The 17,950-nt window shown below is 45.1% G+C and overlaps 1 protein-coding gene across 2 annotated transcripts in view; it reads left to right on the top strand.

Moving 5' to 3' along the window:
• The window catches only part of EER5 (proteasome family protein), a 90,982-nt gene that overhangs the window by 37,463 nt on the left and 35,569 nt on the right, over positions 1-17,950 (top strand). For both annotated transcript variants that reach the window (XM_086516063.1, XM_086516071.1), the window contains exons 2-4: positions 10,820-10,956; positions 11,056-11,149; positions 11,233-11,322. In XM_086516063.1, the coding sequence (XP_086372189.1) occupies positions 10,820-10,956; positions 11,056-11,149; positions 11,233-11,322 (321 nt within the window). The remainder of the gene's footprint in view (positions 1-10,819; positions 10,957-11,055; positions 11,150-11,232; positions 11,323-17,950) is intronic.

The following is a 17,950-nucleotide window of genomic DNA, read 5'->3' as shown; positions in this document are numbered from 1 at the left end:
TTTAAGGTCTCTTCCTTGGCATGACACAGTTTCCGAACGAGCACATGAAAGTACGAGCACCACGCATGGGCATTTCCATTGTGAATTGCCACAATTGATTGCTCTAGATAATAAGAGAAAGATTAGATCTCATTGTTTGCGTGTATATGGTGAACGGTTTCGCACTCCGTCTATTTGTTCATCTACATTGCATGCACAGTCTTTGAGAAAGACAAGATTTTTTTCCTTCACTTTACATGGAATGGGTATGTTCATGGTTTTGTCGACGTTAGTGGGGATGTCGTGGTATTTAGTCAATACTATGCATGATGGAGCTGATGGTTATATTGTCTCGTGGGTGACTACCATGAGTCTATACCTTGCACTTTCCTTCAAGGGTGAATCTGGGTATATCCTAGATTCATCTAGATATATATGTTCATGGTTTTGTGTTGGAGATGGTTTCAGGAATTTTCAGCCATGGAGATTCATGAAGACGAAAGAAGCAGATCTCTAGACGAAGTTGAAGCAAGGAAGGAGCCACAGAAGACTTTGTGTCGCTTTCGGCGCGGCCCAAAGAAGCAAGCTTTGCAAACCTTTATGAAGTTCAAGTACTGCATGACCCACACATCAGAGTGGGCCGGCGAAGAGTCCCTTCCAGGATTCCGGATGCTATTGGCGATCTCCCTCGACGCCATACAGTTCGGTACCAGTACCTCACTTTGAAAAGGAGGGGATGTCAGTGACACATCCAACCTTATGTGTCCGTGGTCAAGCTACACCACAACAGGGTTCAGTCAGTCCACTCAAGTCTAGATTAGTAGTGATCTGGCACTTTTGTGAGTCTATTCGTAGACCGTGCATGCCCAATCACTTAGCATAGATGCACATCCTCCAGTTGCACACAGCATGACTGAATCCATCAGATTCAGTCAGGGAAATTTTCCAGTGCATTTAGCCTATTTTCCTATTTTGGGTTATTTTCACTTATTATTTTTAAGTGACTTTCCAACAAAAGTAGGTAGGGTAATTTTGCTAAGTTGATATATAAGCAAACCCAAATTAGCACTATTTGGCATATGAGGCAGCAGGAGCTTCCCGCTCAACAGGCAACTTCTCAGCAGTACCCCCCCCCCTCAGCACCCCCAGCAGATTACCATCGCCATCCTCTTCCAGACTTTGGCGTTTTCCCCCACAACATTCAGCCATCGCCAACAAGTGGCATTCTCTGGCGTTTTTCCCGCGACCCACACACCTCAGGCCTTAGCGTTTTTACTAACGCCAGCCCCAGCCTTTTCTAGCGTTTTCAGCCAGCTACTAACGCTAGGAGAATGCTGCCATTTCAGCGTTTTTTCAGCATGGAAAACACTGCCACAGCCAGCGTTTTTCCAGCCTTCAGCAAGAGCAGCAAAACGCAGCAAGAAAGAGACTTAGCATCAACGTTTTGGCCTTCAGCATGACCCTCGACACACCCATCATTTTCAGCCATAAAAACGCAACCAAAACAGTCATTTTCAGCCACCGAAACAGTCCTGAAATTCAGCAAATAGAAGACCACAGAGTTCAGCCCTAAGTCGTCGTCATCATCACCGTCGTCGTCATCGGCATAGTGCAAGTTGCATCAGTCCATTGCATACGCATTGTACCACTTTGTGCAATCAAAAGTAGACCACTCTTGCTGACAAGAGTGGGGCCTTGGGAGGAGGGTTTTACAACCTCTCGGGTGTCGTATCTCTTTTCTCTCCTTCTCTCAGTCTCATCCCCTTGCACGCACAATATCCACTCACTTTGTTCGTGATCATAGCATTCTCCATAAGACGGAAGGCTCTCTCTTTCCCTAAGAACTAAAGGGAACCTTGAGCAAATAAAGATCACTAATCTTGAGAAAATACAACATTCATTCCGCTGGAACTAACTATTTCCTTTTGAGATTCTTTTGATTTGAGATTCTTTCTTAGGGGACACTCTTTTCATGTACCTACTATGTGACAATTAAAACACCTATGTTCCTTTGCATACAATGCGTGCTCTTCCTGACTTTATTGACCACCTAAAACTCCTTGAGCAATCTTTTCATGAGGTGTGAGTTGAGGTTTATGAGATTTTCCTTTACCCTTATGCTTAGATTTATCGCCCTTCGATTGAGATTGAGATGGGGAATTAGATGGAGAAGAAGAACTGGAAGAGTTCTTTTTATGGTTTCCATTTCCATTAAAATTCTTTTTCTTAGAGGAGTCATGAGAGGAAGAGTTACCATTACCAGAGGTCGTTTTGACCTTACCGTTGATCCAAGCGTATAGCGTCTTGCAATGTCTTCGGATCACCGGCTTCCACGTCAAACTTGATCGAGTGGTCCAATCCAATTAGAAAGACCTCTAACCTTTCCTCATCCGATTTTCGCAATTGTCCACCTAACTGAGACACACGGTTAGCATATGACATCATAGGTTTACCTTGTTGAGACAAAGCCCGAAAATCCTCTTTCAACGCTTCAGGTACTGTGGAGGTAAGAAGCGAGTCTTTAGATCCTCCTTGAAATCCTCCCAACTAAGCTCGAGAGGGAGAACGAGGAGAGACTCGGCATAGGCTGCCTTGTGGGCTTCCTTCTCCTCCTCCATCCACTCATCCTTCCAGGTGATGGCGTCACCTGTGAGATGCATGGAAGCCAAGAGAACTTTGTTATTATCAGACTTTCTAACAGTCGCAAAATAGGATGTAAATTGATGCAACCAAGAATAAATGACAATAGCTTCCATCTTATTGTCATACTTACTGAACGTGATCTTCTTGGGAATTGGTTCATCGGTTATCCGTGTAGCATTGGTTGCCTCCGTGATGGTCTTGGCAAGCTTTTTATAATCGGGCGCCAAAGAAGAGGTATCGAATCGCACTGCCAAAGTGGTGATATGATCACACATGGTTGTCGTTTCTTGCCTACGCGCCTCAGCTTCAACCTCATGATCTCGTCGACAGGCTTCGGCGTCTGCCTCGCGCTCCTGTCTACGAGCCTTGGCTTTGGCCGCCAATCAACGTTCCTCTCGCTTTGCCGCTTCTGCATGCTCTAAGCGACGTGTCTCCTCCGCTTTCAAATGCTCTTGTCGTCGAGCTTCTTCTTGCCGCATCATCATCTCCATCATCATCCGCATCATAGCATCCATGGGATTTGGTGGCAAAGAGGGAGGGGCAGGGGGAGGGCCCATGGGAGGATCTGTAGGTGGAACTTGCTCGCTTTCTTTATTAGTGGAGGTCTCTATTCTGCTACGAGTCTTGACCATGCAAGGATTTCCCCTCTTGGTTCAAGGAAGGTGGCAGAAGAATCTTCGGGAGACTATCTACCCCTCGTCGGCGTACCCTGCATGCAACACCCGGTATACAGTTGGTTGTTGTTTTCTGATGCTCAAGGCGTACGGCTCTATACGCAATGGCATGCATGTTGTTCCAAGAGTGAAAGGAGTATACACCGAAGGGCTGCCAACACAACTAAAATACAAGAGAGGAAAAAAAAACTTTTGGGTGATTAATAGATGAGTGCAAAATCTTCAAAGCTTTGATACCAATGTCAAATGTAGCGGAATCGTAATGGTGAAGATCTATTTTTACACTTCCACAAAATCCTTTCTTTATCTCCTTGCATTAGTGATTCCTTTTTGCTTGAATGATGGTTCCTTTTACTTTCCCCTGAAGAGAGGTGCTGAGAGAATGCAGTAGAGTTGTGTAAAGAGAGAGAGAAAGAGAGAGAAGAGAAGAGACACACAATGGGGTCCCAACGAACCCTCTCAAGGGCCCGCCGCCCCCCACACCGTTGTCGATGTGGTACTTGCTTTAGATTGCGTAAATGGAATGTATACACAATGCAATACCTCAAGTGCAGACTCGAATGATGACAATCACCTCGATAACTCCTCAAGACGACGCACCTCCGGGGTTGATTTGATGCACCTTTGGATCCTTCTCGATGTGGGATTGCGGATGGCCACCAAGGGGCTGATTTGCACTCCTGATGTGAGAGGAATGAAGGGCTGAAAACGCAGATCTTGACGAGGCTGACGATGGACAACAATGGAGCACTTGATGCCAACGAGGGAATGGCCGAGGGCAGGCTCGACGGGATGCCGAAGTACCAGACCGCAACGGAATGCCACCGAACGTAGATCCAAGCCGTTCTGTGGCAGGGAATGGGCTGAAATCTGAAACGCTGGCCTAATGTGCTGCAAACCACAATGCTAAAGGCTGAAATCCAAAACGCTGACAAGAAGGGCTGATTTCTGCAGGCACTAAGGCTGAGAGTAGAAAACACTGGTAGATGTGAATGCGCTGAAAAACGCTGGGCTGCTCTTGAGAAAAAATGCTGAGGATCTCTCCTGTAGCTAGCGCTAGGTTTATTTGCAACAACTTGCTCAATTGAGAGATCTACTGCTCCCTTTATAGGTGATATTTGCAGGTTATAAATTTTTTAAGGCTTAAGGTAGGGCAATCTGTCCACCAGACCCAACAAATAAATCAATAAATTGATTTATTAAATAATTAGGTCAGGGGGTTTCAATTTGGGGGAAATTGTCGCACATCTGCCCACCTGGGAATTCGAAACCTAGAACTACATGCTTGCCATGCCAGATGCCCATTGTAGTGTAATAACATATGGCAAAACGCGTATACTATAACAAACTTGGGCACCCCCAAGTCTAGATTCTGTCGCGACACGAGAGAGATTCACTTAAAACACTTCACAATTTAATTGAGTCGACACGGCCCGACGTAGTTCCGTGCCAAGAGAGATTGGCTCCAAAAACTGGCGCCCCTTTCGGTATTTCTTTTTGTATTAATCTTTGAACAAAGTACGACTCCCGCAGGTCCTGAGCTCTTAGACTTTGCGTCACGACTTTGATAAGTGAGGTCCTTAGGCTTCTTTTATTCTTACGAAGGGATGCCAAAAGCAAAGCCCCCAAAAGCAATAAAACTCAAAAACAATGAGTCCTAAAAGCAACTGGCTCTCAAATCTACCAAAAGCAGCCAGCATAAAGTTTGAAAATCCCTACGCCAAGCTACATCAGCATGTCAACGCAAAAAGCGGAAATCTGTTCGCTGTGCCACGTCAGCCTGTTAGCGTGATTTTCAGGAATTTGTAGTCCTTACGTTGTGCCATGTGAGCAGTCGTACTATCTGCGGGTGGTCATGCCTCTTGAAAGAATTGTAATCGTCCTCGATTACAGCTGCAAAACAGACAGAGGCCACAAACCAATTCAGTAGACACTTACTCTAAGTACTGACGCACTAGACACGACACATCTAGCACTTGTACAAAGACGATAGTCCCATCACTTCACATGACATCACAAGATATCACATGACAAAACAATCACAGAAAAATTCATTCCAAATCTTAAACCATGACTGCCAGCAACGTATTCAGTAACCGCATTTAGATCCATCCCGGACCTCACTAATGTCGGATTAACTAATCCGTATTGCGATCATGTCTATAGAGATTTTTAAGACTGAAATGCTGCAGTCATTTCGTCTTTCAGTTCCTGCACTCAAACAAGTCAAATGAGAGAGTACAAATCATTCATGTTCAATTTCGGGAATTCCATTTCATAAAGTCATACAACAGAATACTGTCAGCAAAGCAGTATCCCTGAAATCCAAAGGAAAATCAGTGACTCTATTTCATCCAGGTAATCTGTGACAAAGGAGTAGAGTAACTCCCCACTTGTGCAGTCCCGTCTGCTCCAGATTCAACCCTGCTGATTTACAAGATCTTTCGGAGTAGACACAGCTAAACCGAAAGCCTCACGGTAAAGTTTCAAAATCTGCGGAGTACCTGCTAGGTCCTCCTCCTCCTCCATCCACTTCGCATTTAATGCCAGATAGTTCTTAAATTTCACTAAGAACCGCTGAATCACTTTACCTTTCACTTTTCTTTCCTTGTGTGCCAAAATTTGTTTTGGAATCTGTATCTCCTCGCTTTCTTCCACTTCGGGTTGCTCATCAGGCTCCCCATCAACTGGCACCTCACCCTTAAACGGTTTCAAAAGACTCAAATGAAATTCATTCTGAATCTTCCAAGTATCTTGTAACTTAAGTCTAAAGGATACTAGCTCGTTGCTGCTACCACACGCTTCCCCCTCTCCAGCGCCCCCCCCCCCCCATCTCGCCATCAGTAGCTGCGTCTCCCCCCCCCTCGGCCTAGCGCTGCCAGCGGCCCTGCTGCGCGCGCGCTGCCCCCCTGCCCTACCCTTGCGCTGCCCCTCCCTGTCGCCAACCCCCGCCATTGCGTCCGCCCACTGCCCTCGCTATCACTCCAGCCCGTCTCGCGCTGCCCTCTCCCTCTGTCGCTTTCAACCCCCCCCCCCCCCCCCCCCCCCCCCCCCCCCCCCCGGCTCATTTCGCTCTCTGCCGTTGCTCTCCTCGAAGGTTTCTTTCGTTCAGGTTTTGGTATGCTGGTTTCTTGACAGTGCTTGTCGGGGTCTTTCTGTAGAGAAATCTCTCTATCCACTCCTTCTCCGCCACAGCAGTAGACACAGATGGAGGATCAAGCTCCGCCACAAAGGGACTCTGATAAAGTCCCCTCGCCCGACCGGTTGAGCCCACCATTCGACTTGCTCTCACTCCGACATCTGCAAGATTCTCGGCACGAGACCCAACAGAGGAGAGCTCCGTGACCTTCTCTAGGCCCGCCTTCTTGCAGAGGTGGGCAAGATCTTGGACGTTCAGTTCCTCGGACGCGGCTACTATCATATAGAGTTTTGAGACCTCCGAGATGGCGTCCAAGGTCATTGCGATGAGCCTCCTGACCATCCGAGCAGTTCGAGCCCACTTTCAACAGTGGAGACACGGTTTTGACCCAACTTCGAATGTTTTGGTAGAGGAGGTAGACCTTCCCATCTCCGTTTTCTTTCCTGGTTTGAGGAGGGAGTACCTACCACTTTTGTCCAGGATAGGCTCAGAGATTGGGATTGCCTGGAGACACCTCGCATGGCAGCCTCGGTAGTTGCCAAGGCGGCCGACATTCCCTTAGTTCGAGTTCTGGTTAGGGACACCACACTCTCCCGAAGGTCATACTACTTCCGCGGGTGAGTGGGGGTTGGTTCACACAGAGCGTGGAGTATTCGGGCCTCCCGAATCAGTGTTTCATTTGTCGACAGATGGGCCATCTTGCAAAGGCCTGTTCACGAAGGAGACCCCGACCTACTCCACGAGCACAACCCGAGCTCTCAAGGGCTGGCCAGTTGCAACAGGTAGAGCCACATAGCACGCAGGCAGAGCAACCTTCCGAGCCTAGGGCTCAAGCGGAGGAGGGCTGGCAGCGGGTTCGTGGTCGACGTTGGCAGGGGCCACCGCGCCAGCCTGGCGCTCAAAAGCGGACCAGCCATATAGAGATGCATTACCATTTTGTTCATGAGAAGACCAAGAATGGCTCTGTCTGATGCGACTAGAGTACATTCCGACGTCAAATAACCTTGCTGGTGTCTTCACCAAACCTCTTCCACATGCGACATTATCCTCTCATGCCTAGGAGTTGAGAGGGGATGTTAGAGTTCAGATTCCTATCTAGTGGTGGCTCTAGTTTCTCCACGGTCTTGCCCATTGGGTAGGTTTGCATGAGGTTGGATCCCCGTTCCTAGGGTCTCCTGGGGGTGAGAGTCTCGAGTCTTCTGCATTTCTGCCACTAAATATGTGTGTTAGGTCACTTTTAGTGAGTTAACATATTTATTAGCATTGATAGTGCGTATGCCCTATCAACTATCTCATTTTCTGCATTTCTGCCACTAAATATGTGTGTTAGGTCACTTTTAGTGAGTTAACATATTTATTAGCATTGATAATGCATATGCCCTATCAACTATCTCATTTTTGTGCTATTTTTTCAGATTGAATGCTTCTTTTAGTGCTAGGCTTCATTATGGATCAGTCTGCCGTTGATCTCTGAAGTCATGACAAAAACTCAGTACATTGATCTATGTGCTCGTGTGTGTGGGTGTGGTGTGTGTGGTGTTTGGGAGCATATGTTAGTACCTAGCTCTACACCCATTTTTGGGCAGTGACGACATTCATGGGGATGCCATCGTATTTAGTGAATATTATGCATGATGGAGCTATGGTTATATTGTCTTGTGGATGATTATCACAGGTCTATACCTTGTCCTTTCCTTTAATGGTGAATTTGGGCTTATCCTGGATTCATCTAGGTATATTTTAAAGTCATATAGTAGACATGTAGACTTCACATTGTTACGTTCTTGTTCGAGTTACGGCCATTTGATACTGTGCTAATTCTTTCTATCTTTCATGGTGCGTATACCCTATCAACTACCTCATTTTTGTGCGACTTTTTGCGATTGAATGCTTCTTTTAGTGCTAGGCTTCATTATGGTTGAGTCTGCCCTTGATCTCCGGAGTCATGATAGAAACTTAGTACGTTGAACTATGTGTTGATGTATGCTCGTGCGTGCGGATGTGGTGTGTGCTGTGTTTGGGAGCATATGTTAGTACCTAGTTTTACACCCACTATAGGGCACTAGTGCCAATTTGAAATGTTTTGACTTTGGTTTCAATGCTGGTTTCAATGCTTGGTGATTTACTCCTGGGTGGGGTACTGAGAAATAATGTTTGAGAATGCTTGCAAATACTCATGGCTCGAACCCTTGTGGTTATTTGCGGGGGGAGTATTAAGAAGGCTGAGTAGTGGTTACTCTCAACACGTCCAAACGACACTGGCTGCGGTCTGGGGCGCGTTTGGTTGTAAAAGGCCTCTATATCTCATGGCCCAGATCTTTTTAGGTTATTTGAGGGAGGAGTGATGAGGGAGTTGTTGAACAGCTCATGGCCTGGACCTTGATGGTTATGTGCGGGGGGAGTGTTCATCGGTGACTTTATGTTTCTATGTCTTGTAACATGCATATGTGAGCATTTGTGTTACATTGTGATGTGCCAACCACTGCATACTCCTTATTGGATGAGATTTTTCTGGGAAGCCAACGACCTAGGATATCAAGAACTCCAATCTGGATTGAGAAAATTGATTGTTCCTTGGAATGTCCCCTGGAAATTTTTGAGCTAACTTGAGTTGTTTTGCAAATATGTTGTAATCGCGGACGATTACTATCTTTCAAGAAGGGGGGATGTCACAAAGTGTTGACGTGTTCGACTTGCAAATCCCGACCGAGGGGCCTAAACCCTAAAAGAAGCAACAGAAGATGCAGCAGCAGCATAAGAAGTTTCACTAGCAAGCAAGCAAAGTCTTGAAGAGTGGCCTATTTTTAAAGAGCAGTTCCCACCAACTTATGGGACCCTGTTCGATGGGGCCCAAGTGACTAGAGATAAATAAAGCAGGACCAAAAACACACACACACACACACACACACACACACACACACACACACACACATACACACACACACACACACATACACACACAAAGAAGATGCGTAACCAACTGATGACGTGGCAGGATTGTATGGAAGTCTCAGATTTCGCGTTGACAGTGCTGATGTGGCAACTATACGGATTCTCGTGCACGTCATGCCAGATGCCCACTGTAGTGTAACAACATTTGTCAGAACACTTGTACAACCATTTATGCAAGAGGGTTCCAAAAGTGGATTACCTTATCTAATGAAATCGTTCGGACACACAGGTATTGCGAACAAGCTTACAAAATTGCCGGTACTAGGATTCTAGAACTCCTATCTAGGGATAGGTGCAAAATTGGCTCTGGAAGTCGATGAAGCATATCCACGTGGCACACTGAGCCATGTGCATGTGATAGGAGATCTGAAAGCTGTGCCTGATGGAGCACAAAAGTCGATGCAAGGTGGGGGGAAGTGACGTGAATCAATCAAGGAAGTCAAGAACTTGCTGATAGAGCAAAGATATCTGGTTGTCTACACCAAAACGTCAAAGTTGAGGGCTGGTAGCATAGGGAAAAATCCGGTGGTTTAGTGATCCGAACTGGTAGGCGATGGAGAAGGGAGGAAACCCAGCCGAAATCTGCAAGCTTGGTGAATTTCGGTGACAATGTTGAGATTGCACTGGAAATAATCAGAGAACGATCACCAAAGTCAAGGCAAGAAGAACTAGTACAGGAGGGCTTGAGTCCGCAACGGGGTTTAAGCAATAGAAGATGGGGGAAGCATTGTGATGAGAGAGGGATCGCTGCAGATTTCCAAGCCTTTAGAAACAAATATTCCAGCGTCAAAATGTTGCTAGTGTTTAAACGATAAGTCTAAAAGCTTTTTAAATGCTGTGAAAGCAAGGCTGCATAAAGAAAATGCTAACGCAAGGGAGCGTAGTGATTTAGCACCAGAGAGGCAAGGGCAAGGGGCACACGTGAAGAGGGCCGGATGGGCGACGGAGGATCATGCACGAAAACGCCTAGTGCTCTGAGAGTGAGATGTGGAGGAGGGCACATAGCTCTGGAGTATCATGGCACCATCTTTCGTGGATCTAGAGGACAAGATAGCTATCACAAAAAGGAGTCTAGCAGAAAAGCTGTTTCATGTAAAAGACAAAGAGACTTGGCCCCTTTGCTAATGCGTAGACAATCTGAAAATTCCCTTCCCAAGAAAAATCTGTTTATTAGGATATTAACATAAGATAGACACAATACTGAACAAACAGGTGAAACATACAAATGTCTCCTCTGAGAGAGAACCTCAATGCGTAATCATGCCAGAGACCAATATTTCTTCACATTAGATGCTTGTATGCTTTCCTAAACCTCCTTTTGATTGGTCAGAATCAGGGCTTGTTTTCCTTTTTTGTAACATGCCTTACAATCAATTCAGCACAGCTGTGAAGGTTACTTATTGATGTGTAATCCTCTTGAACATTCTTACAGGATGCCACCAGAATCATGAAACAAATGGATAAGCATGGACAGATTGTCGACATGTTGGTGCAGCACATGCGCTGCATGCAAAGCTTTTATCATAAGCATTATGTAGATGCATACAATGTTTTGGAAAAATCAGCAAAGTATGTTCCAATTTAATTTTAATTTCTTTTTTCCTTCTCGCAGTGGCAAGGACTCCTACTCCTTATTCTGATGAATTTTTAATTTCATATCCTTCTCAGTGCTTTTCTACAAGAGTTTCGAAATTGGGAGACTGCTTGGGCAATGGATGCTCTTTTTACAGTGGTCTATGAGCTGAGGACTATAGCTGAGATGGTGCCACTGGCTTCGCTTGTTCTTTCAAAAGTCGCAAAACAAGAGTACCAATAAGCTTTAATTTCTACGTTGTGTTCGTGTAGGCTGATAAGGAAATGGCCATGAATGGAAGAATTCCAGACAAGTTAAAAGGAGCAGGCTCATTTTTAATGAAGGTTTTTGGAACTCTGGCTGTAAGTATGCCACCTTATTCCTTCTTCACACTCTATTGACGTCTTTTGAGTTGACCACTTGTTATAAAGTCCTGGCTTGCTGAAATCTACTTAGGAGGGGCTGCAGAATGTCAAAGAGTATTATTGACTGACTTTGGGACAGGCATCACAAAAGGGTGAAGAAGGGATTGGAATTGTGTTATTTGTCAGTAAATTGCTGATTTGCAAGTAAAAAATAGGGAGTATTTACAGAAGTTTTCATGTCATGGGAGAGAAATTGCTAAGGATACTAGGGCTTTAGTACCTGCTGGAAAATTGCTAAGAAAAATTTATGGAAGTGAGAGAAAAGCAAGTCTTTGTGGTAAAGGAGAATTGCTTACAATGGTTTGGTGCTTGGACTCCAATGTCTTGTATAAACTGAAATTTTCAGTAAAATGGCAAAAAGCTTCATATGAGACTCTCGTGCTTGATTGATGATACATTGCCAGAAAGTGCTAAGAAAAGTTCGAAGATGAGAGATAGGGCAAGTGTTGCGGAAAGGAGAGAGAAACTTACATTTAGTTTACTGTTTTTTTTTTGTTTGGGGGGGGGGGGGGATACGGGTGGGTGGGAAAGACTTGGTTATTGAAAAGCCTGAAAAATCAAGCAATGTAATAGATATCAATTTTAGTGTGTCTCACTGATATCATCCATCTTAAGATGCAATCAACACCCTTGGTGCTGCTTTTAGGAATACACATTAATTGGCATAAATCTTGTGGTTTTGGACAGGCCCTTGATAGGCAATTAACTTGTTACCGGGTTTTACAGTCACAACTCAATAGAAAGAAAGGACTTGTATCCTTGTACTAAAAGAGCATATCTTTTATCTAAGAGTTTGTCCTCCTTATAAAACTAGAGATAGCGAGAATAGTGCATTAGAGATAACTACCGATGAGTAGTCATAGGTTATGGTGGATCCTAAGAACGAAGATAGTGCACACTTCTACCTAGATAAATAATTTTTCTACATCCATGATATGAAGATTTTAACATTAGCAGCTTTTGAGCACAGATGTTAGGTCCAAAAGTTTCCTGTGAAAATTGCTTATCTAGTGTTATCTACACAGTTTTGGTGGTTGGGTATGTTGAGGCAGATGGATCTTTGGTATACCACTTATGTGCTCAGTATAGATCAAGACATCTGGGCCATCTAGTAAGGTGGCTTACCATCCCTTCCACAGAGTTCCTACATACTATCACTTCTGACCGGAAAGGGGTGTTACACTCGCAAAGGGTTGTGGTTACTGGTAGACCGAACCCTAGATGCCATGCTATGGAGCATCTGGTGAGGGATTTCCCTAGAGGGCGATAGCAGAGTCGAACTAGTCGTAGGAGAAGACGACCCTCACAGCCATAGCAGACCCAACAAAGTTCTGCCTAGCGCAAGATCTTGTGCGATAACATGATAGAGATCTGAGGGGTGAGACTCAGCTGCAGCAAAGTGATCAGCAGCAGCACAATGCTGACCAGATACAAAGACAAAGGCAGGTAGGAAGACAGGGACATATACAACCAGTCCTTGTTTACTGACAGGTTGTGAGAGAGTGGTTGGATGAGGTAGAGCAACCCCAAGATAGACCTCCCAAGGAGAGGTTATCGGATAAGGATCGAGGGGATATTTCAATGAAGCCAGACAGACAGATAGGGCATGGGGATCAGTAGTCGGAGGGAGCTCAGGATCAGCCTGAGGTGCCCCAGGATACGCTAATTCGACAGCCATTTGTCTCCTTGAAGATTCACTCGCAAGTGCCTCTTATAGCAGTCACTATTGGAGGAGAGCAGGATAGTGAGTCTCCTTAGCTAAGGAGTTTGATTATTTAGGAGGTTTTACATCACCGATAGGGGTCCCACTATCCATGTGTTTCCCTGCTTATTTCTTTCTGTGGTCCATAGAGATTTACAAAGACATCTTTGAGGGTTGTGCCACTATGTGTGACATGTCACAACTGCAGGAAGCCAGATATTTATTGGTCGAGAGATCACCTATGATTAGTTTCAGATTGAAGATATTAGTTGATATCTTACAGGAACAGATGATGGTGGTGGCCAGCTATTACATGGATATTAGACAGTTTGCAGATTTGTACAAGAGCTAGATTAATGATGTCTTGGGGAAGCTGGTTTGGTAAGAGACGCTAATCTCGGTACCTTTTCATGGATTTTGTTAAGGGGGGTATGTCACGAGAGTGTGACAACCACTAAATATATTTGTTGGTTTCTTTCCCTTGATTTTTATTTAATTTTTGGGACCCTCCTGTTGAAATCACAAATGCCCGGACATTGCATGGCCAATGTGAAATGGCCGTTGGCCGAGAGTTTCACCCGCAGGAGTCAAGGTCAGGCAACCACGAGATGGTGGGGTTGATTGGCACTAGAATCCGACCGGTAAAGAAGTGTCCAGGCTCAGTAAAGTCATTTAGGCCCCACGGTAGGACTTTATAAGCTGGTGGGTACTAGGAATTAAACCAAAAGGAGCAAACTGGACACATGGTAGTAGGAGAGAAACCTGCAGGTCAGCACATGGTCCAAAGTATCTCATCCCAAGAGGGGGCACCCAAAGTTGAGGGTGGAGGTTGAATTTTCACTCATTGTGCTACACAGTGTGTATGTGAGTAGTGGGTGCATGTGCTCACAGCTTCAAGGGAAAGCTTGCCTTCTCCCTTGTCTCATGCAGTGTAATGATTTGCTCTCGCACATGTCTCTCTCCCCTTTGTACATATGGTGTTTATGAGTCAGGACTCTAGTGAGTGACTACCATGGGTCTATACCTTGCACTTTCCTTCAAGGGTGAATCTGGGCTTATCCTGGATTCATCTAGGTATATTTTTTAGTCGTATAGCGGACATGCAGACTTCACATTGTGAAGTTTTCGTCCGAGTTACGACCAGTTGATATTGTGCTAATTCTTTCTATCTTTTGTGGTGCGTATGCCCTAACAACTACCTCATTTTTGTGCTAATTTTTTCGATTTAATGCTTCTTTTAGTGCTAGACTTCATTATGGCTGAGTCTGCCCTTGATCTCCGGAGTCATGACAGAAACTCAGTACGCTGAACTTTGTGTTGATGTATGCTCATGTGTGTGCGTGTGGTGTGTGTCGTGTTGGGAAGCATATGTTAGTACGTAGTTCTACACCCACTATTGGGCACTGATGACGTTAGTGGGGATGTCGTGGTATTTAGTCAATACTATGCATGATGGAGCTGATGGTTATATTGTCTTGTGGGTGACTACCATGGGTCTATACCTTGCACTTTCCTTCAAGGGTGAATATGGGCTTATCCTGGATTCATCTAGGTATATTTTTTAGTCGTATAGCGGACATGCAGACTTCACATTGTGAAGTTTTCGTCCGAGTTACGACCAATTGATATTGTGCTAATTCTTTCTATCTTTTGTGGTGCGTATGCCCTATCAACTACCTCATTTTTTGTGCTAATTTTTTCGATTTAATGCTTCTTTTAGTGCTAGGATTCATTATGGTTGAGTATGCCCTTGATCTCCGGAGTCATGACAGAAACTCAGTTCGCTGAACTTTGTGTTGATGTATGCTCATGTGTGTGCGTGTGGTGTGTGTCGTGTTGGGAAGCATATGTTAGTACGTAGTTCTACACCCACTATTGGGCACTGACGACGTTAGTGGGGATGTCGTGGTATTTAGTCAATACTATGCATGATGGAGCTGATGGTTATATTGTCTTGTGGGTGACTACCATGGGTCTATACCTTGCACTTTCCTTCAAGGGTGAATCTGGGCTTATCCTTGATTCATCTAGGTATATTTTTTAGTCGTATAGCGGACATGCAGACTTCACATTGTGAAGTTTTCGTCCGAGTTACGACCAGTTGATATTGTGCTAATTCTTTCTATCTTTTGTAGTGCGTATGCCCTATCAACTACCTCATTTTTTGTGCTAATTTTTTCGATTTAATGCTTCTTTTAGTGCTAGGATTCATTATGGTTGAGTATGCCCTTGATCTCCGGAGTCATGACAGAAACTCAGTACGCTGAACTTTGTGTTGATGTATGCTCATGTGTGTGCGTGTGGTGTGTGTCGTGTTGGGAAGCATATGTTAGTACGTAGTTCTACACCCACTATTGGGCACTGACGACGTTAGTGGGGATGTCGTGGTATTCAGTCAATACTATGCATGATGGAGCTGATGGTTATATTGTCTTGTGGGTGACTACCATGGGTCTATACCTTGCACTTTCCTTCAAGGGTGAATCTGGGCTTATCCTGGATTCATCTAGTGAGGCATGGAGGCTTTTCAATGAGCACTCTCCATTGCCAGTCATCACTTCCACAGAGAAATGGGGGGAATATGCTACATCTCTTTATACAGCATCGGGGTAGCCACCTTTGCCTGACCCTCCAAAGGCACGCCCAGAAACATGTACTTTCTTTACTGCTGAGAGGGTAAGGAAAGCCATTGACAAGATGAAGACTGGAAGAGCACAGGATCATGATGGTTTGGTAGCAGAGCACTTTATCCATGCCAGAGATATGCTTGCAGAGCCTCTTGCTATGATGTTTAATAGAGCCATGTACGAGGGTTTCCCTGAGACTTGGAGTATGTCCACTATTGTGCCTATCTTCATGTTGGGAGATCCTATGCTTCCCAGGAATTACCGAACCATCATGGTTGGTCACACTCTAGCTAGGCTATATGCTTCAATTCTTGAGCATGAGTTGAGTGGATGGGCAGAGAGAGAGGGCATATGGGTAGCAGGACAAGTAGGGTTCAAGAGAGATTTCTCCACTCTTTACCATTATTGAGGAGGGTAGACACCATGGCAGGAGGATATATTGTAGCTTTGTGGACTTTCGCAAAGCCTTTGATACGCAGATTGCAAGACATGGGGGTGCCCACAGAGCTGATCTGGGGGATCTTAGCTTTATACAGGAAAGTGGTAGGATAGGTACCCGCTACTCAGGGCATGTTCGACATTTTCACTCCACCATTGGGACGAAGCAGGGTTCTCCCCTATCTCCGACTCTCTTTGGGATATATGTAGATGAGTTTTCAGATTATGTACAGATAGAGGGTGATAGAGGTGCTCAGCTTGCAGGGACATGGATTTCGTTGCTATTATATGCTGATGATATTGTGCTGATCTCCGATTCTTCAGAGTGCAACGTCATTTGGATGCATTGCATGTGTTTGCACGGGACAGTGGATTGTCTGTGAACCTTGGTAAGACCAAGGTAATGGTGTTTAACACCACGGCGCAGTGGGTAAGGAGGTCCACCCCCACTTTTACATATGGTCGAGAGATTGTGGAGTATGCAGATACATACACTTATCTTGGGGCGGTTTTCAGTGGTCCAGTATTTTCCCTGCCATGGTCATCTTCAACACCACCTTACTCTATCACCCCCTCAGTACTGTCTTCAGTGACACTGACCTCACTGCATTGGGTCTCTCTACCCTGGCTACTACTACTTTCGGAGGTACTCACTATCCTTTCAAGAAATGCACCAAATTTTCACATCTTTGGGTAGCAGCACTCCCACCTTAGAGATGCTTGGCACCATCATCGGTTTACATACTGCATCCGCATCATTCTCCAACAACAATACAACATATCATGGTCATCAGCAGTATTCCTTGATTGAGGATGTCGTCTCCACTACAAATGATTTGTTGTCTCCATCCCATTCTACCTTTGCAGAAAATGTAAAAATCTTTGATATCTTATCATATTATTTCTTATTTAGAGCACAGCTAGAACCTGGTAGCAAGCCCATGCCTTAGAGGGCTCACACTCTTTTGTGATGCATATTGTTGCTTGATCACCCGCACCCAATTTTCATTCCACAAGCTCATTCTAAATCACTTGCACGAACACACAAAACGCTATAGGCAGCAAACCAACAACCACTAGCGTTTTAGATGCCATTACACCCCATTGTTGCTTTGGTACATAGATGAAATCAGGTCTGCATGTAGGGCTAGGCGCATTCCACCTGCACCCATTTCAGCATCCTCATCTGCATCCATTTCCATATCGACATGTTTCCCTGCAGCGGCATAAGAACCTGTGGACAAAAGATGCATAACATCCGAATACCAATCTGTGACAGTGTCTACCTTAAAATGAAAGTTGTCAGGGAGATCGTCTTCTACTCCTGTTGCTGGCTCCTCTGACTCAATCATGGAGAAATGGTCGGCCCTCTGATGCTCCTTGCCGAGGCGAAGGACAATCTCAAAGTCAGATTCCTGAAACAGCAATAACCACCTCCAAACATGTCCGGCTACTTGAGGCTTGTTGAGAAGATACTTGAGAGCCTAGTGGTCAGTTATGACTATAAAACGGACACCTAGAAGGTAATGCCTAAATGTCACGTGCGCAATGCACTTGCACCACGTGGACAATCTTCTGCTACAGTCTAGCGTCAGTGTTAGTTTAGCTTAGGACCTAGCCTGGCACTTTGTGAGCCTAGCAGGACGTGCATGCCGAGGCAGGTCATAGGTGCATACCCTCTCTTGCACAGTACAATCAGTCGGCATTTAGGCATGTGAACTACCTCTTAGGTCATTTTATTAATAAGTGACGCTTTAGCCTTATTTTTTGTCATGAAATCGTGGGTTGCAAAGAAGGC

Source organism: Adiantum capillus-veneris, chromosome 1 (assembly GCF_014529385.1).
Source record: "Adiantum capillus-veneris isolate H3 chromosome 1, ASM1452938v2, whole genome shotgun sequence".
In the NCBI taxonomy this organism is placed as follows: domain Eukaryota; kingdom Viridiplantae; phylum Streptophyta; class Polypodiopsida; order Polypodiales; family Pteridaceae; genus Adiantum; species Adiantum capillus-veneris.
The sequence above is the reverse complement of the archived record's forward strand: the minus strand, read 5'-3'. Positions and strand labels throughout refer to the sequence as shown.